The 24573-nt window shown below is 37.9% G+C and overlaps 2 protein-coding genes across 9 annotated transcripts in view; one reads left to right on the forward strand and one right to left on the reverse strand.

Moving 5' to 3' along the window:
• On the reverse strand, positions 1–4327 carry LOC124959950 (cytochrome c oxidase assembly factor 4 homolog, mitochondrial). Of its 6 annotated transcripts, none has more exons than XM_047518455.1 (3): positions 4134–4294; positions 2906–2982; positions 1–1612 (listed from the first exon to the last, which is right to left on the reverse strand). In XM_047518455.1, the coding sequence occupies exon 3, from the start codon at positions 1600–1602 to the stop codon at positions 1339–1341; it is 264 nt and encodes an 87-aa protein (XP_047374411.1). In that variant the 5' UTR covers positions 1603–1612; positions 2906–2982; positions 4134–4294; the 3' UTR covers positions 1–1338. The 6 variants fall into 6 exon arrangements, with proteins under 6 accessions (XP_047374411.1, XP_047374408.1, XP_047374410.1 ...); XM_047518452.1 differs by having other exon boundaries at positions 4075–4294; XM_047518454.1 differs by having other exon boundaries at positions 4188–4255.
• The window catches only part of Paaf1 (proteasomal ATPase associated factor 1), a 27646-nt gene continuing 7306 nt past the window's right edge, over positions 4234–24573 (forward strand). The window contains exons 1-9 of one of the 3 annotated variants that reach the window (XM_047518450.1): positions 4234–4303; positions 6230–6270; positions 9273–9376; positions 12304–12377; positions 14202–14291; positions 15870–15968; positions 16856–17006; positions 19957–20151; positions 24146–24237. In XM_047518450.1, coding sequence (XP_047374406.1) covers positions 15933–15968; positions 16856–17006; positions 19957–20151; positions 24146–24237 — 474 coding nt within the window. In that variant the 5' untranslated portion in view covers positions 4234–4303; positions 6230–6270; positions 9273–9376; ... (1 more) ...; positions 14202–14291; positions 15870–15932. Of the gene's footprint in view, positions 4304–4415; positions 4478–6229; positions 6271–9272; positions 9377–12303; positions 12378–14201; positions 14292–15869; positions 15969–16855; positions 17007–19956; positions 20152–24145; positions 24238–24573 lie in introns of those variants that run through there. The other 2 variants (XM_047518447.1, XM_047518448.1) reach the window with 2 other exon arrangements.

The raw sequence follows: 24573 nt of genomic DNA on the forward strand, positions 1-24573 counted from the left end.
CTCTACCAACTAAGCTATATCCCCAGCCCCTTCCATCTATCATTTTTAAAGGCTCAACTCCACTAACGCCTTCCTCTTCTTTGAGATTCTTGGTGACAGCTCTAGAGCACACTGCTTGTTCCCTTTAATGACCCACAGCATTGAGGCACACATGGATCTACAAAAATACATGTTTATATATTCGCCTGATCATTCCCTTTGGCCTAAAATAGGATTCTGTTGTTTCTTTAACTCCTCATATCTTTTCCCCACTTCTTTCCCTCTTCCCTAAAAATACCAACACAAAGGTTTACATTTTAGGGCCTACTATATTTCAGGTTTAGGTTTCTAAAATGTAGGTACTCAAAAATTATGTTATTACTAATGATGAAAGCATTCTAACTTTTATGGCTGGAGCCACTCTCCCAACCTCCCTCCCTTTCCAAATGCCTTAAGGGGCTATTGAGTAATAGTGGGTGGTCTCAGTGAAGAAGAGTGAGAAGTGATGGCAACAGTATGAACAGGACACACGCCCTTGTAAAGAGGCAGTATTATTCAGCACCAGCTATTTGTAGTTAAGTAGGAATACAAGCTTTGTGTTGACAGCGTCTGCAGTTTTCAAAAGCTGGAAATTTGTATTTTAATGTCAAACATAACTTTTAAAATATCAGGCAAATTTTCCGTATTGGTTGAGTTGGGGAAAGATTCTGCATCTGTTACTTCAACAGAGTCTGGCACATATCAGGTACTCAATATTTGTTGAATAGGTTTCCATGTTTGCTTTCTTCCTGTACTAAATGGAATATAACATCCAGAGTAGGTGATAAAAAGACAGAGGCACTCACATCACTTTTGGAAATCAGTTAGTTGTTCCAGTACTATTTCCAACTCTCAAACTAGACCCTAAGGAACATGAAGGCAGAGGTCACATTCCAACACAGTGCTATTATTGAACTTATGACTGAAAAAATGAACACCTGATTATGTAACTAATTTAACCTCAGGTTGTGAATTTATTTCTAAAATCAAAATGTCCCTGTAATCATCTTAGTACTTGGTACACTGACCCAAGAGGTAGGTGGGGGAGCTTCCTTTACCCACCCAATTCTTTGTTATACGTGGCAAATGGTGGTGGAACAAGAAAGGTGAGAATGTTTGAGATCTGACGATTAAAATGTGGCAGCTCAGTGTGGTAGTCATGTCCAAACTCATGGTGTCTGGCTCTTTACCCTAGTCCCAAAGACCATCCCCCAGTTTCACACCTCCTGGCCCATACTCCCAGCATTTAGAATGGCATCCTCCCATGATCTATGTGCTGGTTTCTGCAAGACCACCCTCTGGGACAGGTGATTTGGGGTCTCAGCGGTGGGCACTGGCTTGTTCTTTCCTTCTCTGAAGCTCCTCCCGCCGCTTTGCCTGTTGTTCACTCATGCAATCCCTGAAGGCCTGCACCTGCGGCTGGCATTGCCTCCAGTCCTGGTGCTGGGCCATGCACTCCTGCACTGCAAAGTGGGAGGCAGCACAGCCAGAGCGGGAGATGAGCTGGTCCAGAGGATCTACTTCTTCATCCTCCTTCTTCACCTGTCGAGTCCAGGTATGGCCTTGAGGGACTGAGGTTGACATCCCGAAGAGTCTAAAATACCAACAGAGACTAGGTTAGAGTACAAATATGATTATAATAAGGTCCCAGTGTCATAAATAGCACCAACTAATCTGCACTATTAGAACTTGCTTATGTATCTATCTCCCCTAGAAGACTAAGTTCTTTGAGGACAGATACTGAGCCTGATTTACCCTGGTACCCCCAGCATTAGGCCTGGCAGAGAACAGGCCTGGAACATGTTCTGTAATGATTGACATATATTTGAGAGTGCTTTAAACAGCATTCAATAAGCTCAATGGATTCTGCTAATGGAATATGAATTAGGTGAAATGTCATCTTTTTAGAAAAGCCATCTCTGACCTACCTGAAAAGAATTAACCTTTATTCTTGTTGCCTATTGGCTTTATTCTATGCCAGAAGAAGAACTAAGTTTGTGGGATGGTACCCAAATATGTGTAGGTTTTGACACATGGGAGGAATGGAAAGAATTCAGTGTGGATGCAATAGAGCATTCAGAGGCCAGGGAAGAGTTGAATCTATAGAGTAAATGAAAATGCTTTGTCAACTATGCCCTAATGTGAGATATATTTGCTCAGACTACATCCCCAAGATCATCTGCTTCAGAGCATCCAAAAGAAAGTAGTAAGAGCCGGACGCAGTGGTGCATGCATGTAATCCCCATGGCTGGGGAGGCTAAGGCAGGAGTACCCTAAGTTCAAAGCCAGCCTCAGCAACTTAGTGAGGACCTAAACAACTTAGCAAGACCCTTTCTCTAAATAAAAAATAAAAAGGGCTGGGGATGTGGTTCAGGGGTTAAGTGCCCCTGAGTTCAATTCCTGGTACAAGAGAGAAAGAAAGAAAGAAAGAAAGGAAGAAAGGAAGAAAAGGATGGAAGGAAGGAAGAAAGAAAGGAAGGAAGGAAGGAAAGGAAGAAAGGAAGAAAGGAAGGAAGGAAGGGAAGGAAAGGAAGAAAGGAAGGAAGGAAGGAAGGAAAGAAAGGAAGAAAGGAAGAAAGGAAGGAAGAAAAGAAGGAAGAAAGGAAGAAAGGAAGAAAGAAAAGAAGGAAGAAAGGAAGAAAGGAAGAAAGAAAGAAAAGAAAGGTATGAAGAGAAATGACTCTGGCCTTTACACAAATTTTGCCGTGATGGGCTGTAAAAGAGAGTTAGGACCCTTGATGCCTCTCTTGTGTCTCGTTGATTCAACAGATGAATTTTTTTTGTGTGTGTTGCTGGGGATGGAACCCAGGACCTCACACATGCTAGGCAAGTGCTCTTACAACTGTGCTACATTCTTAGCTCCAAAAGATGATTTTCGGGTACTTACCATGTACCAGTCACTATGCTAGAATATACAGGGGTGACCAAACAAGATACAGCTCCTGTCTTCATGGAGTTTACAATCTAGATAAGTAAGCAGACAGTTTACAACAGTGTGTACAGATAATTAGGATTTGGAACACAGTGGATGGGTAGACACAGGGCAAGAATAGGCACAGAAGACTTCCTGGAGGAGGTGATTTCAAAAATGAGACTCAAAGGGTAAGTGGAAATTAGCCAGACATGAGAAGAATATTTCTGGCTAATGGAAGACAGAGACAGAACTTGACACCAAATTTGAACAAAAGTTCAGTGATGGGCCTGAGGGTGCAGCTCACTGGTAGAGAGTGTGTCCTACAAATGTGAGGCCCCAAGATTTGATCCCCAGCACCACAAAACACACAAAGAAAAAAACCTTCACTAACTGGAGAAAACATGAGAATGTGACAAGAAATGAAAATTGGTAAAATGACTAAGCACCTGATCACAGAAAGGCTTTGCAGGCCATGTTAAGGAGTTTAAGACTTTGATCCTAAAAACAATGGGAAAATCACAAGAGGGATTTCAGTGTTCTACATATCTACACAAAATTCATTTGTTCTGGAGGCAGTGTAATTTAAGGGAGGAAAGGAAATGGCTTTGAAATAGACATGGATTGGAAACCTTGCATTGTCACTGCTTCATTCGATGCCCTTGTACAAGTCACTTAGAAATCTCTTCTGAAAAATAGAGATGATAATGCTTGTCAGGAGACTGGCACGAACAAAGGTTTCAAAAAATGATAGTTCCTATTTCTGTACGTTTCCTCTTCCTATGACACTATGAGCTCTTCAAAGGTCAGTGGATGGGAAAGTACCTTGAGATCCAAATTCGAATCCCAACACCATCCCTTACCATGTAATAATTTCCATTTTCTCATTAATAATACTTAACTCGCAGAATTTAAGTATCAATATAATGAATGAAAAGTGATTTGGGCTACAATTGGACTCTGTAAACGCTACTAAGTTTTTCCACTCCACCATCCTGGCTTCAGTCTCCTCTGGAGTAAAATGAGGACGACCCCTGCTCAGAGTTCAGGGTCGGCCCTATGGTTGGCAACGGAACCGTGGAGGCTGGCCTGAACTAGGAAGGTACGGAAAAAACGGGAAAGCAGAGAAATCCTGGACAGGTCACCTTAAAAGCCTCTGCCACTTTAAGGAGAGGACGCGTGCGCGCGCGGTCACCCAGCGCACCCGCGGTCCGTTCGCAGTGCTTCCGGGCGCAAGGACTAGGAATGTGGTGCTCACGGAAAAGGTGGAAGGAGAGGACCCGAACCGAGCGTCGGCGTAGGTTCTGCAGTCAGATCTCAGCGTCTCTCCACAGGAACCAGCCCTTCATGGTAGCACGCCCACGGAAAGGCAAGGTAACTCACTCTGCGTTTTCATTGGTGGTTTCTCGGTGTAGATCCCGCCCTCCGTTCTCACCGCCTGTTTTGGGGATCCACTTCCGGGAAGGGGCGGAAGAGGCGGGCTGGTGGAGGCGGGGTCAAGATGGCAGCGCCTTTGAGGATTCAGAGCGACTGGGCCCAGGCCCTCAGGTGAATCCAGACTCAGATCAGGGCTAGAGGAGGCGGGTAACGGATGTTGCCTTAGCGTCAAAGGAGAGCCATTCCTGGTCCTGGATATCCACAGGGCTTAACCTGTCAATTCTTGAGGAAGCTGGAGGGCACAAGGTCCAGAAAAAGAAGTCCCAAACCCGCATGGTCATTGCTTTTCATTCTTTGCAGCTGCCCTGAGGTCAAGGGAATACCTATGCACTGTGTTAGAAGTATGAGTAGGACAAAGGAAAACTGGGAGCCAGGAAGACACTGGCCAAGTAGTCGTTTAGAAAATGTTGATTGGTTATCAGTTATTTGTAAAAGTTCCAGTGCTCACCACCACTTTGTGTATGTTATGAACTCTATTTTCGTGGACCCCTAGCGCTGTATTAGATGTATTGTACAATTCTGTTCAGGAAACCACGTAACACCTGCCATGCCCAGGTTCTATCAGCTCAGCGGAGCTCAGATGTATATTCTAAATTGTTTTAAAATTTTTTTTTTTTTTTTTTAGTTTTCAGTGGACCTTTATTTAATTAGTTAACTTATTACATGTGGTACTGAGAATCAAACCTAATGCCTCACACATGCTAGGCAAGTGCTTTACCACTGAGCTACGACTCTAGGCTGTGTATTCTAAATTTAAGAGATGGTTCCTGCCCTTCAAGAAGGTGACATTTTAATTGGAACTACGCAGCAAACAATTCATTCGTTTAATATATATTTGTTGATCATATATTGTGTCAATTATTTCTGTAGGCATCAGGATGAATACAGCAGTGCCATAAATGACAATTGTTATTAATTGATTAGTAACTTATCACCATTGAAACAATGGTGAAAATGAATAAAACACTGCCTCCTGCATTTAAGAAATTTATACTTTGGTAGGTGGGACTAAACCAAAATAGAAATTACTTATTATAATGCAAAATTTGACAGGTTATAAAGGAATAACAGTAAGTACCACAGGTAACCTAGGCAATAATGCAAGCTCAGAATCAGAGGATAAAACTTGTGTAAGATCATGTAGCTGCTTATGTGATAGAAGGCTTCTATAAACCTAGAGCTTTCTGTCTTAAAATTCTAGGTCCTTTCCATCATACCCTAAGGGATCAGGATTTATAGGATTTGGGGAGGTACATTCTAAAACATGTAAAAAGTCAGCATGAGGTTTTAGAAAGAACACATATTGTGTACCAGCTCCAGATTTCAGTTCTTACTTAGCTAGGTGGTTTGGGGCAAGTCACTTCTCCCAGAGCTTCAAGTTTTTGCATTTAATATGGGGATGATAAAAGGTATCTTTGATTGTTGTAAGGAATAATTATGCTATATATAAAATACCTAACACTTCTGTTTTTTAGTGATCTCATTAAATACCTAAATATAAATAATCTCGATTTTTTTTTCTTTTTTTTTGTAGTGCTGGGGATCGAACCTTGTGCTTGCAAGACAAGCACTCTACCAACTGAGCTATCTCCTCAGTCCTGATTTTTATTTCAAAGTGAGCTCCTTATTGGTCAAAGTATTTGAGCATTGATTTAACAACTGAAATCTGTTCATTAAATACTTAATCCACAAATATTTCTTTCACAATAAAATTTGTCTTAAAGTAATGTTTGCCTGGATGGAAGAATGGGCTAGATCATGTTTAGGTATGATGAACAAACTGAAGATTATATGACCTTTCTCCCCAGTAGCATTCTTTTCAACTTTGTGTGAGCCTAATTAGGCTTTTGTCTCTCTTCATAGGAAAGATGAAGGGGAGGCCTGGCTGAGCTGTCACCCTCCAGGTAATGTCTATAAATCTGTTTGTTCTCCCTTTCAAGAAAGATTTACTACCCTTAAAACAAAGCTTCCTCTTTTATGCTGGCCTACTCTTCTGGCATAATGCTTTTAGTTTACAAACGTGCTTGACCAGTTTGTGTTTTACTGACATAATTCCCACTCCTGTATTCTAGAAGGGCTTCAGATTGAGTTTTCCATTTGGTAGCTGCACATGTTTATGGAGATATTATTAATGCTTTTGTGTGTGTTTGTGTGTGAGAAAGAGAGAGTGTGTGTGTGAGTAAGATATTGGGGATTGAAACCAAGACCTCTCATAATGCTAGACAGGTGGTCTACCACTGAGCTACATCCCCAACCTTTTTTTTTTTTTTTTTGCTGTACTGGTGATTAAACTTAGCCGTGCTTTATCACTGAACTACATCTGCAGCACTTTTTCTTTTTTATTTTGAGACGGGATCTCACTAAGTTGCCCACACTTGTCTCCAACTTTTTGATCCTCTTGCCTCAACTTCCCTGGTAGCTGAGATTACAGGTGCCATTGCACCTGTGCTGATGCATTTCAGCTAGTCCATTAGCCTTGATGTGTTGTATCTACAGTTTTTAAAAAATTTTTTTTGGTGGTACCGGGTATTAACTTAGGAGTGCTCTACCATTGAGCCATATCTCTAGCCCTTCTCATTTTTTATTTTGAGACAAGTTCTCACTAAATTAATGAGGCTGGCCTTGAACTTTTATCTACCTTCCTTAACCTCCTGAATAGTTGGAATTACAGGCATGTGCCACTGCATCCAGCTGAGAAAATATTTTAAACATAAAATCTTTGTTGAGGACATTACTAAACTGTATGAATGGAGAGAGTGGTAGCTAGAAGTCTCACAGTCCAGAGTTTTGTTTTCAAAGATGGAAAATAATTTAAAAAAGAACAATTTTTAAAATACTGCTAGATGTGGTGGCACATGCCTATAATCCCAGCAACCTGGGAGGCTGAGGCAGGAAGATGGCAAATTTGAGGCCAGCCTCAGTAGCTTGGCAAGGCCCTAAACAACTTATCTAGACCCTGTCTTAAAATAAAACATAAAGACTGAGGATGTATCTCAGAAGTAAAGTGCTTCTGGGTTCAATCCCCAGTACCTAAATAATAATAAATAAAATGTAGTTTGAAGATAAAGGGAAGAAGGATTAACTGAATAACCAATACTTTAGAAGAAAGAGAAAGATTGAATTAAGTCTCAGAGACTAAGATGAATGAAGATTAGGATAAATGCAGATGTAGGTAAATGTGCTGGTATGGATGTGGAAATTTGAGGGTGTTTTATAGCCTTGGTTTCCTTTATGAAGTTGGACCAATGGTCATCTCCTAAGGAAGAGGATTTATTATTATTATTATTATTATTAGTGTAGTTGTAGATACACAACTTGCCTTTATTTTATTTGTTTCATTTTTATGTGGTGCTAAGGATTGAACCCAGTGCCTCACGCATGCTCGGCACACACTCTGCCTCTGAGGTACAGCCCCAGCCCCTTAGATAACAGCTTTATTGAGACAAAATATGTACTATATCTAGTTACTTTACATATATTAATTTGCTTCATACCACTTCCCTGTCAAAAGCTTCTTTACTAGTTGTTTTGGTAGTGCACATCTGTAATCTCCACTACTTGGAAGAATGAGGTAATGGGTTCATGAGTTCAAGGCCAGCTTGGGCAACTTTGGGAGATTCTGTCTCAAAAATAAAAAGGGGGCTGAGGTTGTGGCTCAGTGGAAGAGCGCTTGCCTAGTATGTGTGAGACACTGGGTTCAATCCTCAGCGTCACATTAAAATAAATAAAATAAAGGTATTGTGTCCATCTACAACTAAAAATATTTTTAAAAAATAAAAATAAATAAATAAATAAAAAGGACTAGGGAAGTAGCTCTGTGATGGTTATTTGCCCAGTGGGCATGAGACCCTGGTTTCAATCCCCAGTACTACCAAAAAGAAAAAGGAAGGAAAGAAAGCTTCTTTACTAGAAGAAAAGTTTTTTAGACTTCTACACAAGATGATTAGTTGTTCCATGAGTTTTTCCATGAATTACCCTTCAGCTATCTTTCTATGACTGCTGTAATAGATGATACGTCCTTCCCTCTTGTTCTTTTGCGGCGCTGGGGATCGAACTCAGGGCCTTGTGCTTGCGAGGCAAGCAGTCTACCAACTGAGCCATCTCCCCAGCGATAATGCCTCTTTTTGACTTGGGAGTTTTCTTTCCTGTCCTTCTTAACTAGATTCTTTCTTTCAAAAACTTGCTCAATTCACCTTCTCTAGAAAGCCCCCTTTCTAGAGAAGTCTTGTGTGACTCCATGATGATTTTACCTTCTCTCTTGCTCCTAGAACTTTAGTTTGATACAACAGTTATTTACTGAAAAAAATTGTAACTAGTTTCTAAACTCATAAGGCTTCGTACTCCAGCCAGGAAGTTAGACATGTAAATTGTTACATGGGCTGTCATAGATGTAAATATATAAAGTCCATAAGAATGGATAAAGGTGTTCAACTTCATTCTAGTGTCTGCATATATTTATATATAGGACGGTATTTTATTTAGCTCATATGACTGCAAAATTTCTATGTAGGCTATTTTCCAGATTACTGAAGCTTAATTATTTATGATGTGTTAAATAATATATATACTGTGGATAAATACATATGATGATTTTCACCTTTCATCCTGGAAAAATTCCATTTCATAGCCAGAAAAACAGGGCAAGATCACTTTAGCAGCTTTTTCTACAAATGTTTATCTCTGAATCTTTGTTCCTAACTTTTAAGTCTTTTAGTGTATTCACTCCCAAATTAGGTTTACTCTTTCCACTTCACCTGAATTTCAGTATGGGTATCTGTTTTTCTTTCATGGGCCAAATTCATTGCAGGTTCCATCCATCTATGTAGATACCTAAATTGGGTCTATAAGAAGAAAAATACTAAGTTCTTAAAATTTTTGAGATATAATTTTTTTTTTTTCCATGTAGGGAAACCATCTTTGTATGGCAGCCTGACTTGTCAAGGAATTGGCCTAGATGGTATCCCAGAGGTTACAGCCTCAGAAGGATTTATTGTGAATGAAATAAACAAGGTAAGTTTTTGTCTTCTAGATGGCACACTATTCAGAAGTGTGGCCATACCCCTATATCTACTTCAGATATTTATAGTTATCTTTTTTTTATAACACTATTTTGTTTTATTATTTTTTTTTATGTCTTGCTGAGGATTGAACCCAGTGTCTCACATGTGCTAGGAAGGTACTGTACCACTGAGCCACAACCCCAGCCCCCTATACTGTTATCTTTATAGTTATCTTTATATATGTGTCATACTGTTTGCTGCCTTTGAATGTCAAGAATTTTTTGTCTTTAATTATGTTTACTTTAAAATGGAAACATTTCTTATTTACCTTACACCAGCTCTGATAGTGACAAACTACATATATAATTTTGAATTTTCTACTGGCCACATTAAAAAGGTAAAATAAATAGGTGAGCTTAATTTTAATAATATACCTTACTTATCCCAATAGATCTAAAATATTATTTTAACTTTTAATTAATATACAGACTTACTAATGAGATATTTTATATTACTTTTTAAAATTTTCAAAATTCTCTGTGTTTTTATAGCACATCTTAATTCAAATTCGAATTTTTTATTAGAAATAACTTGATCTGGGATTGGGATTGTGGCTGCAGTGATAGAGTGCTTGCCCAGCATGTGTGAGGCACTGGGCTCAATTGTTAGCACTGTATATAAAAAAATAAAGGTCCATTGACAACTAAAAAAAATTTTTAAAAAGAATATTTACAAAAAAATGACTTGATCTGTGTTTACATTTTATAAGATTTACAGCTGAGCTGGTGGGGTAGTGTATTCAGTCACATTCTAGCAACTCAGGTGGCTGAGGCAGGAGGATCACAAGTTCAAGACCAGCCTTGGAAATTGAGGGAGTCTCTCTCAGAAATGAAAAATATTTTAAAAGGTAGACTGGGCAGGCTGGAGTTGTAGCTCAGTGGTAGAGCACTTGCCTAGCACGTGTGAGGCACTGAGTTTAATCCTCAGCACCACATAAAAATAATAAGTAAAATAAAAGTATAAAAAAAGTGAATTGGAGATATTTAATTCATGTTGTTCCAAACATACCTAAAAGTTTTCCATTTTCTTTTTCAGTACTTTACCACTGAGCTAAATACTCAGTTTTTTTTTTAAGTTGTTGATGGACCTTTATTTTATTTATTTATTTATTTATTTATATGCGGTGCTGAGAATTGAGCCCAGTGCCTCATGCATGCTGGGCAAGCATTCTACCACTGAGCTACAACCTCAGCCCAACTCAGGCCTTTTTTTTATTATTATTTAAAAATTTTTTTTAGTTGTAGATGGACACAATATCTTTATTTTTTTATGTGGTGCTGAGGATTGAACCCATTGCCCCACACATTCAAGGCAAATGCTCTACCACTGAGCTACAGCCCCAGCCTTCCCAGGCCTTTTTATAATTCATTTTTAAGACAGGGTCTTGTTAAGTAGCTTAGAGCCTCACTGAGTTGCCAAGGCTGGCCTTAAAACTGCGATCCTCCTGCTTCAGCCTCCTGAGTCTCTGGGATTACAGGTGTGTGCTACCCTGGCTAACTGAAAGTATAACAACTGAATCATATATCAATTTTATTTAATTTATTTATTATTTATTTTTTATTTTTGGTACTGGGGATTGAACCAAGTGGTGTTTAACCACTGAGCCACATCCCCAGCCATTTTTGATTTTGAGACAAAATGTCAAGAATTTTTGTTGACATTTAATTGACATTTTTTATCTTATTTTATTTTTTATTTTTTATTTATATTTTATTTTAAGTTGCTGAGGCTGGCTTTGAACTCTGGATCCTTCTACCTTACCTTCTGTGTCACTGGGATTACAGGTGTGCCACCATGCCCAGCTTTGATTTTTAAATTAAATTTTAAGTGAAATAAAATTTTTAACTTAGTTCTTCATTTGCACTGGCCATATTTCAAGTGTGCCTAGGAATCTACCATATTGGATAGTATAACTTTATAATTGTATCTTGCTGGCCCTTGGTGAAAAGTGTACATTAATAGTACTAACAGGGCTGGGGATATAGCTTAGTTGGTAGAGTGCTTGCCTTGCAAGCACAAGGCCCTGGGTTCAATCCCCAGCACTGGAAAAAAAAAAAAAAAAATAGTACTTAATAGTTTTTCTCATTTGTTTTTGAGGTGAGTAGATGGCTAAAGTAAGTGTTGTAGAACTCATGATCTGCCTTTCCTTATTTATTCTAACTGCTATAATCAGCATGCTCTGATGAGATGATTCCCAAAGGGGGAACCAGCCTTTTATTTATTTATTTATTTTTCTTTTTTGTGTATATTTTTATTTTATTTTATTTTTTGGTTTTAAAGTATTTGAGTATACTGACAAGAATAGAGAATACTTTGTTATTTACATAAGATTTTTAAAGTAGCTATGGTTGTAGAAAGTATCAGAAGACCTGAGTTTATGTCTTAGTTAACTCTGATACTTATTAGGATTGTGATTTTGGACAAATAATAATTCTCTAAGCCTCAGTTTTCTCATCTAGATTACAGAAATACTGTACCTCACAATCGTTAATGGAGAGTTAGACTACAAATGGACAAAACTGTAGAATACTGCCAAAATTAGTTATTGATTATCATAATCCTGTGGGTTTGGCATTTTAAGTTTCCATTTTGCAGAGAAGGAAACATTCAGGTTAATTAATTCCTAATAATCAAAGACCATGCTGGAATTCAAACCCAGTTCTATTGATTCCAACTTTAACACTACCTTGCAAGTCTGTGGTTTTCCCAGATATTTTGCCAGTATCCATCCACAGCCTGGGTACTGCTGACTTTTATCTGCCTTTTTTCTTAAGTTTTCAAAATTCTATGTATATTTTATACTTGTAGCACATCTCAATTTAGACTCTTAAGTTTTTTGAGAAATATTTGATTTATATTTCTTCCCTTCATACTTAGGCCTGGATACAATCCTAATCTCTTCAAACATCATTGCTAATTTCTGCTGTGAACCTGCTGGGTGGGTTCAGACAGTAAGTGCTTATGGTTGAACATTTATTTGTTTCCTAACTGCCATGAGTCACTTTGCTATTTGATGTTGCTACAGTGTTTTGTTAAATGGTAGATCTGTCAGCTTAAATGCCTAACCCTGAAGTATTAAAAAAAAATTTGACTTTGAATTTCATTTTAGTGTGGCATACTCACTTTTCCCCCCTTGGATTTGTCTGTTTTGATATCTCCTGCAGCTTTCTTTTAAATTTTCTTTGATTAACAGCATGATTGTCTACTGCTGACATTGGAAGATAGTTCACTATCTTCTTCCATAGTATGTTTATGGATTAAAGGTTGATTTGCAGGATTGGTAAGCAGGAGAAAAGCACTGATTCTTGAAATCTTTCATGTAATTTGCCTCAAGAAATGAAGTCTTCTGAGAGCAAACCCAGTTTTTATAGAGGCCTGAACATTAAGCTTTTGGAGTCCTTGCATCCATGCTGGTATGACTGTTCAGCCGAGAGTTTAGCTGACACTTCCATTTCTGGTATAGGAGGTAGTTCCAAATCCAGGTCAGCTGTCTTGCAGCTGTATGGGCTTTGTCGCCCAGTTAGAAGCAGAAACTACTTTAGTGAAAAGATTGTAGGCAGCCAGGCATGAATATGCTGGCTAGGAAAGTGCTGTTTGTATAGATATTCTAATTGTCTTTTAAAAGGAGTGGATGACCTGTAATGAGAACATATTGATTTTCAGTAATGAAAATATTATAAGTTTGAAACTTTTCTTTCTATTGAAGTATGAGAATCTGTGCCTGTTGGAAATAAAGAGGTTCAGAAAATCTTGATTATCAAAGGCATTTTCATTGTCCTTCAGAATTTCCAGAAACTCTGAGGTACTGCTACAGAAGAGATAACAGGTTAGGGGCCCTTTAGTGAGTTAGCTCCTTATAGGAGATATACAGTTAAGTCATATTCTGTTGTTTAGAGTATTCTTTGATTACAGTAAGTGATGTCATATTGCAAGAATCTTTGAGAAGAGGTTGACCAAACCTTTTATTAATCTACTACTTTGATCAGTCAACTACCTTGAATTGCCAACATACTTGGGAAAATTTTTACAAATGACCTTTAGCCTAAAGTCCCATATCACCTGAATTTAACATCTGGTTCTAGGCATATTTTCCTACACTACCAACTGAAAGGCACATGATCATGACTAGTCAAAACCCATGGGCATCATAAAACAACTGTGGGATGATGGCCAATCTATGATCATGTACTCAGTTTAAGTGCTAGGTGGGAATGGGCACTACAGTTCTGACCCAGACCTACACATTTATGGGTGTACCATAATTTACTTTACCAATTACTCTGGTAACTGTAAATGTTAGTGATCTAACAGTTTTTGGTTTGTTTGTTTTTTTTAATTCTTATTGGGAAGACTTTTCATTTAGACCCTAGATTTGGGGGCTGGTGCTAAATTTCCTCACATCTCTTTATGTACTCTCCTGCTGATCCTGTTCCTTGTCCCATTGTTAATTGAGAATATTGAGATTTGATTTTATTTATAAAAATTAATGCTCTTGCTTTTCAGTTGTATGTTATTGTTGGTCTGTCCTCTATGGGACCATTTACTTCATCATAAAAACAAAATGGCCTCTCAGTGATACTAAATTACATTGTAGCACTCTGCAGTGAAAGGACTTCTGAACCAAGGGAGAGTGCTAGTTTTGTGGACTGGGGAAGAATTAGAATAAATACACTTAGAAAATGAGAATTTCCTGTAGTCTTAATGTTTTCTTTGAGAGGTTTTAATTACTTGGGAATAGCTTCACTGACAGATTTCATCTTTTCCTCTTTGTTTAGAAAAGCATTCATATTTCATGTCCAAAGGAAAGTGCATCTTCCAAGTTTTTGGCACCATACACTACTTTTTCCAGAATTCATACAAAGAGTGTAAGTATTTTTATAAATTAAAAAGCATAATAGCATGCTAATTCTTTCACTTTATCTGCTTTTCTAATGCTATAAACATATTCATAATTAATGAGTCATTTACTCTGCACTGTAAGATGATATAGTTGATGAAGTGTGGTGTGGGGCAGAACTGGTGCTAGGGTCCAGAGTATGTATACAGATGTGCTTAGAGATCGTATGAAATTTCCTTAAATATATTTTAGCAGAGTCACCAGCTTTTGGATAATGATAAAGTAGTCGATGTTTGCATAATTTGTCACTACTCATATTTCATTACCTTGCCTGCTAGACAGGAACATTTTCTCAGTTTTCTACATATTAAAGCCCTTTCTACATTTTTTAGTTTTTTTGAAACAAAAGTGAAAAAGTGGTAGATAAACTGATTACATTAAACTATCTACATTTTACAGTGTGGTACATTTTTTTAAGGCTATTTTTTGGTGAGCACAGTGGCCCACAACTGTAATCTCAACTACTTGGGAGACTAAGGCAGGAGGATTGCAGGTTTGAGGCCATGTTGGTCAACTTAGTGAGACCTGTCTCAAAACCAAATAAGAAAGGACTGGCATACATTTGAGTGGTAGAGCACGTACCTGGCATGTGTGAGGCCCTGGTTTCAATCCCCAATACTGCAAAATCAAAATGTTATTTTTTATATATTTATAAAACTTTATTTTGCTTTTACAAAACTGAAATAAGTTACTTTTTACCCTTATTGCAAAGCAAGTAAATGTTTAGAGATAAAATTAGGAAATGGAAAGTAAAAAAATTACTCCTGTTTTTATATTCTATAGATTACTATAGTGAACTTTTATTTTATAGCCTTTATTGATAATAATAATAGCAGTGATAACTAACATTTATTGATTGCTTGCTATGAGCCAGCTCCATGTTGAACTCTACACATCATTATTTTACTTTATCCTCTTAGTCTTTGGGAAACTCTTAAGTAGGCAAATTTATAACTTGCTTTTTATTTCTTAATAATATGTACATTATTCTATATCATCTCATCTTTCTAGTGTTCTTATAGGAACTGCATAGTATTACATTGTATGACTCTACTATAATTTATTTTTCTAGTCTTATATTACAAAACATGCAGGTGTTTCCACTTTCTTCACTTGTATTATGAACATGGGAGCTATATCTCCATTTATACCTTTATAGAAATGTAGATAGAAATATCTTCACTTTTACTTGAATCCTTCTGGTGTATCTTGGAAGATTATCTTTTGTGTGAGTTACTAAGAATTAGAGATACGCTAAAATATAAAATCATAAATAATGGAAACTATGGAAACAATATAGGGATAGGGAAAACCTTTTAGTTAGAGCAGGACAGTAGAGATGATTACAGTAGGTAAAGGGTATTTATTCCAGTCTTGGGAGGTTGGTGATGAAAACGACTTTTCATATCAAACAGGTTCTTGCTTTTAGAAGCATAGTCTTGAAGAAGATTTGGAAGACTATGAAACAAAGGAGGTTTATAACATATTTCAAGGAAATAAGAGCATTCTATTGTTTGTAACATAAATTGTTTTGTCTGTTGAACAGATAACATGTCTGGACATTTCCAGCGGAGGAGGTCTTGGCGTGTCTTCTAGTTCCGATGGTAGCATGAAGATCTGGCAGGCTTCCAATGGAGAACTCAGAGTAAAGGAATTGGATATACTTTTGGAGTCTTAAACATGAAGGGTGGTCTGAGAAACCTTGGATTGGGTCATGAAAGGAAGAATAGCCCATTGTAAATATATAGACCACTGTACTTGAGTTGATCTCTGGTCTCATATTTGTTAGTGGTCTCATATAAGCTTAGTGATTTACCAGACAGTGGTACTGCAGCAGTTGAGTCAGACTAGTAAGTGTCTTAGGTGGGTGTGCCCATGGTTTGAACTGCCTTCAGTGACCAGTTTCTAACACAGAGTAGCTATGCTATTAGGTTGAGTGTGGCTAAGCCTCATCCTATACAGATGATTTTAAGAAGAGATGTGGAAGAGTCTCTGAGTCTCCGCAACTCATACTTAGAACTAGAACTAGGGATGGCTGTGAGAGCCATGGAATTTAATTCCATAACATCTATAGCTCAGTCCCTGGAAAGGAAGCCAGCCAACTCTTAGAACACTATGTGGTAGACAAATGATCTAAAGAGTCCTTTGGGCAGCCTTTTAAAAAATGTAGTATGAGTGCTAGGTGCACTGGCACATGCCTGTGATCCCAGCTTCTTAGGAGGCTGAGGCAGGAGGATTACAAGTTTGAGGTCGGCCTGGATGATATTAATGAGATTCTGTCTCAAAAAAAAAATCTAGTATGAGCTGAGGAGTGATATTGGTCAAATTATATTGTTATATTGTGTACATGTACAAATATGAAATAGCAAATCCCATCATTATGTACAACTATAATGCACCGATAAAAATGTGGAAAAAAATCTAGTACAAGGCATGTACATATTTCATATAAGGGACCAAAGATATGGGAGGTCAAAGAACATCAAGGGATGGATAAAAGAACTAGCATGGCACTTTCTTTTGTTTTTCCAGAGAGTATTGGAAGGACATGTGTTTGATGTGAATTGTTGCAGGTTTTTCCCATCAGGCCTTGTGGTTCTGAGTGGGGGAATGGATGCTCAGCTGAAGATCTGGTCAGCTGAAGATGCTAGCTGTGTGGTGACCTTCAAAGGGCACAAAGGAGGTATGAAGAGCCTTCTCTAATGATCTCCACAGATGAATTACTGCCAAGATAGGAACAGTAGCTGTTCACAAATGCACAAATAATTCATCCAACTGGCCATTTGGATGAGCTGCTATTTCCCCAAAGACTGGAAATTTCTTTGAAAGTCAGTCTTGTTATTGCTATCTAGAATGAACAGTCTTACACAGATAGTTGTTTTCCACAATCAATAGGGAAAAAAAAAAATTATCCTCCCAGGAGATTTTATGCTTGTGTGCTGAGAGAGAGAGACAAAAAGAGAGAAGGTCTGCATCTTATTAGTCCTTTGAGGTGACATTAAAAGCTGGGTGGCAAATGGCTGCATAATCAGATATCAACATTAGAACTCAATACTGTGTCAGTAACCATGAATTTAAGTTAGTCTTCATATTTTAAAAATAAAAATAGGTTAGCCTTATAACCAGATAATATTAGATTGCAGAGATTGTGATAATCTTTCCTTTGTAACTGATTAGTTGGTATGTTGAAAAAGACATAGAATTTAGAGATGTTTTGTCCTTAATTAGAATATTAAGAGGGTAATAAATATGCTATTATAAGTTTGGATACTTCAAAAAATGTTTTGACATCCTCAGTTCCTTACCTTAAATCCCTCCATAGGAACCATAATAACATTTTCTGTGCTGGGTATGGTGGCATATGCCTATAATCCTAGTGGTTCAGGAGACTGAGCCAGAAGAATTGTAAGTTCAAGGCCAGCCTCAGCAATTTAGCAAAGCTGTAAGCAACTTGTTGAGACCCTTTCTCAACATAAAAATAATAAGGACTGGTGGTGTGGCTCATTGGTTAAGTACCTAAAGTTCAATCCTTACTATAAATAAATAAATAAATAAATAAATAAATAAATAAGAAAGAAAGCTGGGGAATGTAGCTTAGTAGTAATTTTTTTTTTTTTTTTTTAATGGGCTGGAAATATTGTAGCTCAGTAGTAGAGCATTTTCCTAGTAAGTGTAAGGCCCTGTGTTCAATCCCTACTACTGCTGGGGGCTGGGGAGAATATATATATATATATATATATATATATATATATTTTTTTTTTTTTTTTAATTTTTCTCTCTAATTGTATTTTAATATGGACAAAGTATTTATATGTTCTTTGCTTAACAATCAGAGGTAAGGTTTTTGTATATGTTCTGAATCTTCAAATACAAAGATAAACTAAAAGTAGTATTGTGTTTGTAATATATGAGTTTAATAAGTAGCTCTAAAATGTATTTTAATCTGTTTGAAGTTAAATTACCCAGGTTATTTAATTAAAGTTGGTTCATTTGGAGGTATCTATTTATAATACTAATTTTTGTAATAAACATTATACTGTATCATTCATAATTTATGAAACATTGAGACCAAATTAAATTCCATTTCATTGGACTAGTTGTTGAATTTGCTCACCAGGGTAGTGGATATGCTTAAATTTGTAGAATAATTTTAAGAATTCCGGTTGCATTTTCATCACTTTGACCATTATTTTCAAACTCTTAGAAATGTTGTATGTTGCTTCTAAGTAATAGTAGGACTTCAAACCTCTTTTATTCCAGAATCTGAGTCAAACATTAATATTCCCATATACACATTGTTCCCAGAAACATTAAAGACAGCTTAATATGATAGTAAAACTAGATAATTTTAATAGAGTAAACTTGTCAAAAATATACATGTAGAAATATGAAATTTGCTCTGTCTATAGGTATTTTAGTTGTAGTTTTATGTAATGTTATATGTGAACTGTCTGAGATGCTTACAAGTGAAATCTTTTCTTGAAGGTTTGCCTTGATTTATATTCTGAAGACTCGTATTTATTTGGTTTGATATATAAAGCCTTTTGTAACTTCCAGGTCTTAGCTGTGTCTACTTCTCTTACAAAGGCATTCTTGAAATTGCTACTTTCATAAGCTGCTTTCTGAAGTAATTTCTCAGGGTTCCCATTTTCTAGGGCTCTTCTTTCCTTTTATTCTTGTCTAGTGTGAAGAAACGCACACTAGATGCCATTTTATTGTGATCACATTTTATTAGAGAGAGTGGTAATTTTCCATGCAACTTTTATAGAAAGGGAAACTTCACAAGATGGCAGCTCTTTGCTGAGTATTACTTGAAATTTGTGCACAGTTAATACTGTTCATAGCTCCCTAGATACAACTATAGCTTCCCTGCCTGGGGTATATACATTTAAAAATTGTTTTTTAAAAAAGCTTTTATCACTTTTATGGAACTGAGTAACATTTTAAAGTAATGGGAACTTTAGAATGAAGACAACCAGATCTTTGCTTGTGTAGGCCTCCCAGGCCCAGTGGGTCCAGTGATAAACACCTATAATCCCAGTGAAACTGGAGGCTGAGGCAGGAGGATTGCAAGTTCAAAGCCAGCCTCAGCAACTTAGTGAGGCCCTAAGCCACTCAGAGAGACCCTGTCTCTAAATAAAATGCAAAATAGGGCTGGGGATATGGCCCAGTGGTTAAGCACTTCTGGGTTCAATTCCTGGTACCAAAAAAAATAAAGGAGATATAGTCCCTTCCTAATGGTGATTCTAAAAACTCTAAGATCCTTTTTCTAGCAGGATCTTTTAACATAATGATTTGCAAACTGAATTCCCCAAGATGTCTACTTAATTTTCTTCAAAAAAAGGAGTGGGTAGTTTGAAGCCAAAATAGTAAACTTGAAAACTACTGCTGTAGAACACTACTAAACATTAAGTCCAGAGCTTGGTTTTGTTGTCTGTCTCTCACAACTAATATTTGAACCTTAGGGACTCTATTTTGGCACTTAAAAAAGCCCAGCATGTAGGATATGAATGTTCATGTTCAAGGTATGTTCATAAAGTGATAAAGTCATTTATGCAGCTCTATCTTCTCTGCCCTTATAGTTCCTTTACCCCCTTCTCCATCCTAAGGTACTTTTTTTTTCCTCCTGCCAGGTATCTTGGATACAGCCATCGTTGATCGAGGGAGGAATGTGGTGTCTGGTTCTCGAGATGGAACTGCACGACTTTGGGATTGTGGGCGTTCAGCCTGCCTGGGAGTCATTGCAGACTGTGGTTCATCCATTAATGGAGTAGCAGTGGGTGCTGCTGACAACTCCATAAACCTTGGCTCACCGGAGCAGACACCCAGTGAGCTGATAACGATATATGAGTTTGTTTTGTTTTCTTAAGCTCCTGTCAGTGTTTGCCTTAATGTCTCTTTTTTTCCCTCATCCCTTCCTGTTCTGTGGCTGGCATTACTATTTTCACTGTAAGATTACCATTTATTTGTGTTCCTACTATAATGCTGTTGCTTTGGAATCTACAAAGGAAGTATATGTTATAATTACTGTATTTGAGTAAGGACAATGTAAGTTAGTAGATAAAATTAATGCCTATAAAATAATGTTTTGACTAAAATAAATTAGTCATTCTTATTGCAAATATAGTAAGTTTTCAGAGGAAGGGTGTGTTGCAGGTTAGTGTAGATGGAAAAAGTGTCACAGATTAAGTTGGCTTAAACTTCAATGGGTGGGGGGGGTAAGGTTGTAGCTCAGTGGTAGAGCTTTTGGCTAGCATGCACAAAGCCCTGCTTGGCTAGCATGCACAAGGCCGTGCATTCAATCCCCAGCAGTGTGCCAAACAAACAAGCAAAACCTTTACAGATGAATTCCGGTTGAACAGATTAGAATGGGAAGGGTAGGAGAATAGGCAGGGGGTAGGTATAGAGGCAGTTGGCCTTATAGCGTGGAGGTGAGGTTGAGTGTTATATAAAAAGATACACCTAGGCTAGAAGGTTGAATTCAGTCAGGTTGAATAACTCTTAGAATAGTATAGTCCCAGTAAGGCAACTTTCATTTTTATTTTCCCATGATAATACTAATAATTGCTCCTCTGTTCCATAGGACCACTTTTCCTGTCATCTTAGCTGCTCACATTTTAAAGACTTTTTTAGAGTAGTTTTAGATTCACAACAAAATTGAACAGAATATAGAGTTGTCATATACCCTCTGTCCCACCTCTCACCCCCAGATTGCCTCCCCTGCTGTCAATATCCTAAAGTAGTACATGTGTTTCAATGTATAAATCTACATTAGCACATCATTACCACCTAAGGTCTATAACTCATGTTAGTGTTCACTCCTAGGTACACTCATAGGGTATACTTCCTGTGGGTTTTTACAAACATATGATCACATATATCTGTTTTTTGTTAGCTTTTATCATTGCTTTGATCAAAAATACCTGACAAGAACAACTTACAGGAGGAAAAGTTTATTTGGAGCTCACAGTCCAGAGGAGGATGAATCCATTGCTCTGGGCTAAAGTTTGGGCAGCACATCAAGGGGGAAGTGACCAGAGGGAAGACTCCTTTTTCCAGGGCACACCCCTGGTGCCAGTCACGCCCCACCTGCTTTACAGTTACCACCCAGTCAGGCCATTTAAACTAGGATGGACTGATTCCATTAAAGTTTTCATAATTTGGGCTGGGGAGATAGCTCAGTTGGTAGAGTGCTTGCCTTGCATGCACAAGGCCCTGGGTTCGATCCCCAGCACTGAAAAAAAAAAAAAAAAAAAAGTTTTCATAATTTAATCATTTAACCTCTGAATATTCCTGTAGAAACACAGGAGCTTTTGGGGGCCATCTCATATGCAAACCATAACACTACCATTATAGTATACAGAATAGTTTTACTGTCCTAAAAATCCTCCATGGTCCATCTATTCATCATTCCCTCCCCAGATCCTCTATGGTCCATCTATTCATCATTCCCTCCCTAGACCCCTCTATACCCACAGATCTTTTGACTGTTTCTGTAATTTTGTCTTTTTCAGAATGTCATGGTTGGAATCCCTTAGCCTTAGCCTTTTCAGATTGGTTACTTTCACTTAATAATATGCATTTAAGATTCCTCTATATCTTTTCATGACTTAATAGCTCATTTATTTATTTATTTATTTATTTTGGTACTGGAGATCAAACACAGGGACACTTTACTATGAGCTACATCCCCATTTTTTTATTTTTTGTTATGCAACAGGGTCTTTCTAAGCCACCAAGGCTGACGGACTTGCAGTCCTCCTGCCTGCTTCTGAGTAGCTGGGATTAAAGGCATGCACCACCATGCCTGGCTTCACTCATTTCTCTTTAGCACTGAATAATATTCTGTTGTCTGGATGTCCTCCAGTTTATCCACTCACCTACAAAAGGACATCTTGGTTGCTTCCAAGTATTGGCTATTATGATGAAAATTGCTGTAAGCATCCATATGCAGGTTTTGAATTCATTTGGATTAAGCTTGCCCCTTGCTTTTACACTGTAGGTGCTCCTCCCACCTCTTAAACTTCCCATGTAGATGCACCATGGTAGAACTATTACCATTAGATGTTTCCTGGCCCCTCTTTGGAAATTAATGGATTAATAGGGAGTATTTGTTTCCTGCATGCATTACATGTACAATTAATGGTTAATGAAATCATTTCCCACAGTACAAATTTTTAATTATTAAAATATTAATGTAATATTTATACTTCAAACTTAGGAATTTATAGACATATTATTTTAAAACACTGTTGTTTTCAAAGATTAGTTGATGATTAATTTAAATGAAAATATTCTTTTCTCTCCTTCATTTCCTATTTACTCTTCAATCCATCCTAGGATGGTTTATGCCCCAACTACTTGACTGAAATGACTCTTGTCAAGGTCATCAGTGACATCCATATTGCCTAATCCAATTTGACTTCTCTGTGCTTGTCTTTCTGAATGCAGCAGTGTTAAATATAGTTAAACCTCTTTCTTCTAAGCACTTCTTTCTTTGCTTTTGTATTTTCTTCCTATCTCATTGACTGCTTCTTCTTAATCTCCTTTTAAGTCTCCTCTCTTCTACCTTTAAATATCAGGTCCCACTGTTAAGTACTAGGTGCTCAGTTCTGAGTATAGAATCACCCTAGGCAAGCTCATCAGTTCCATAGCTTCCAGACCTCAGCAGTGCTCCCCTGCCTCATGTTACACCAGCCTCTGTGAGGCCTAACGTGTCTTACCACCCTCCTTCTTTGTTCTTCCGGCGCAGCGAACTGTCTTCTCATCTCAGCTTCCTAACCTTTGCTGCCCTCTTCCCTTAGTCTGGAATATACTTCCCAAAGCTCTTCACATGACTGGTTTTTTTTTTTTTTTTTGGGGTGCTGGGGATTGAACCCAGGGCCTTGTGCTTACAAGGCAAGCACTCTACCGACCACATGACTGGTTTCTGTCCACCATACAGGTCTCAAATAAAAATTACCTCCACAGAACCTTTGTAAAGTTGAACTTGAAAGTCACCTTCCCCTACCCGACTTCCCACCATCCAGTCATGTTTGGTAACATTTTCCTGTTTTGGTTCCTTTGTAGAACTTATTACTCTGAAACCATCTTCTTTGTTTCCCTATGGGCTTATTTCTCTGGAGTCCTCAAGAGGAAGGACCTTGTTTTTTCCGTTCATCACCACTGCCCAGTAGACCCTCAGTGAATATTTGTTGAGTGAATGGATAGAGTGATGAGTGATAGACAACATTTGTGTTGCCTTCATTTCCTTCCGTCTGAGATCCTAGAAGGCAGAGACTACTTTGTTCAACATTAACCCCTATTTCTGGTGTGGTGTCTTATTACATTACAAACAACTTAAGCTTTTTAAAGTTGGGTTTGTTGAGGACTCTTTTATATATAGTAAAAGTCACTCTTTAATGCACAGTTTTTTCTTTTTCTGGTATTTTTTTTGGGGGGTCCTGGGATTGAACCCAAGGGTGCTTTACCACTGAGCCACATCCCCAGCCCTTTTTATGTTTTATTTTGAGACAGTCTCTCTAAGTTGATTAGTTAGGGCCTTGCTGAGGCTGGCTTTGAATTTGCTATCCTCTTGCTTCAGCCTCCCAAGTCGCTGGGATTACAGGTGTGCACTACTGTGCCTGGCTAGTTTTGTAAATTTTGACAAATGTGTACCATTGTATTAAAAATACAACAATGAGAAATAGAACGTGACTTTTTAAAGAATTAGTGAATCCCTAGCAAAGTACATTCTACTAGTAACTGGCCATCAGTGTCTGTTGTATGGGCACACCAGCACATCAACCTGGTTGTCATTAACATGGCTTCTCTGTCATGCAGGTGAACGGGAGGTTGGAACAGAGGCAAAAATGCTGTTATTGGCCCGGGAAGATAAGAAGCTTCAGTGCTTGGGACTACAGAGCAGGCAGCCGGCAAGTTGTTCTACATTTTCCTATAAGACCTTTTAACTCTGAGGTCACTATGATTCTTGTCAAGCTATTTTAGAGATAGTTTCTGTTCACTCCCTGTGTTCACATGTTGAGGAGGCTGCATGGGTGAGTGATTAAGAGCATGGGATATGGAATAAGGCCAACATTTAAATCCCAGGTATTCCACTTAATAGCTCATGACATTGGACAGTTTATATGACTTCTTCAAGCCTGTTTCCTCATCACTAAACTGAGCATAATAGGATTTCTAGGGTTGGGGAGATAGCTCAGTCGGTAGAGTGCTTGCCTTATAAACACAAGGCCCTGGGTTCGATCCCC

The sequence above is a fragment of the Sciurus carolinensis genome, chromosome 11, assembly GCF_902686445.1.
Source record: "Sciurus carolinensis chromosome 11, mSciCar1.2, whole genome shotgun sequence".
NCBI classification, from domain to species: Eukaryota; Metazoa; Chordata; class Mammalia; order Rodentia; family Sciuridae; genus Sciurus; species Sciurus carolinensis.

What these genes read in the sequence shown, in the direction of transcription:
- LOC124959950 (XM_047518456.1), bottom strand. Translation starts at nt 1,602, where the DNA reads ATGTCAACCTCAGTCCCTCAAGGCCATACCTGGACTCGACAGGTGAAG.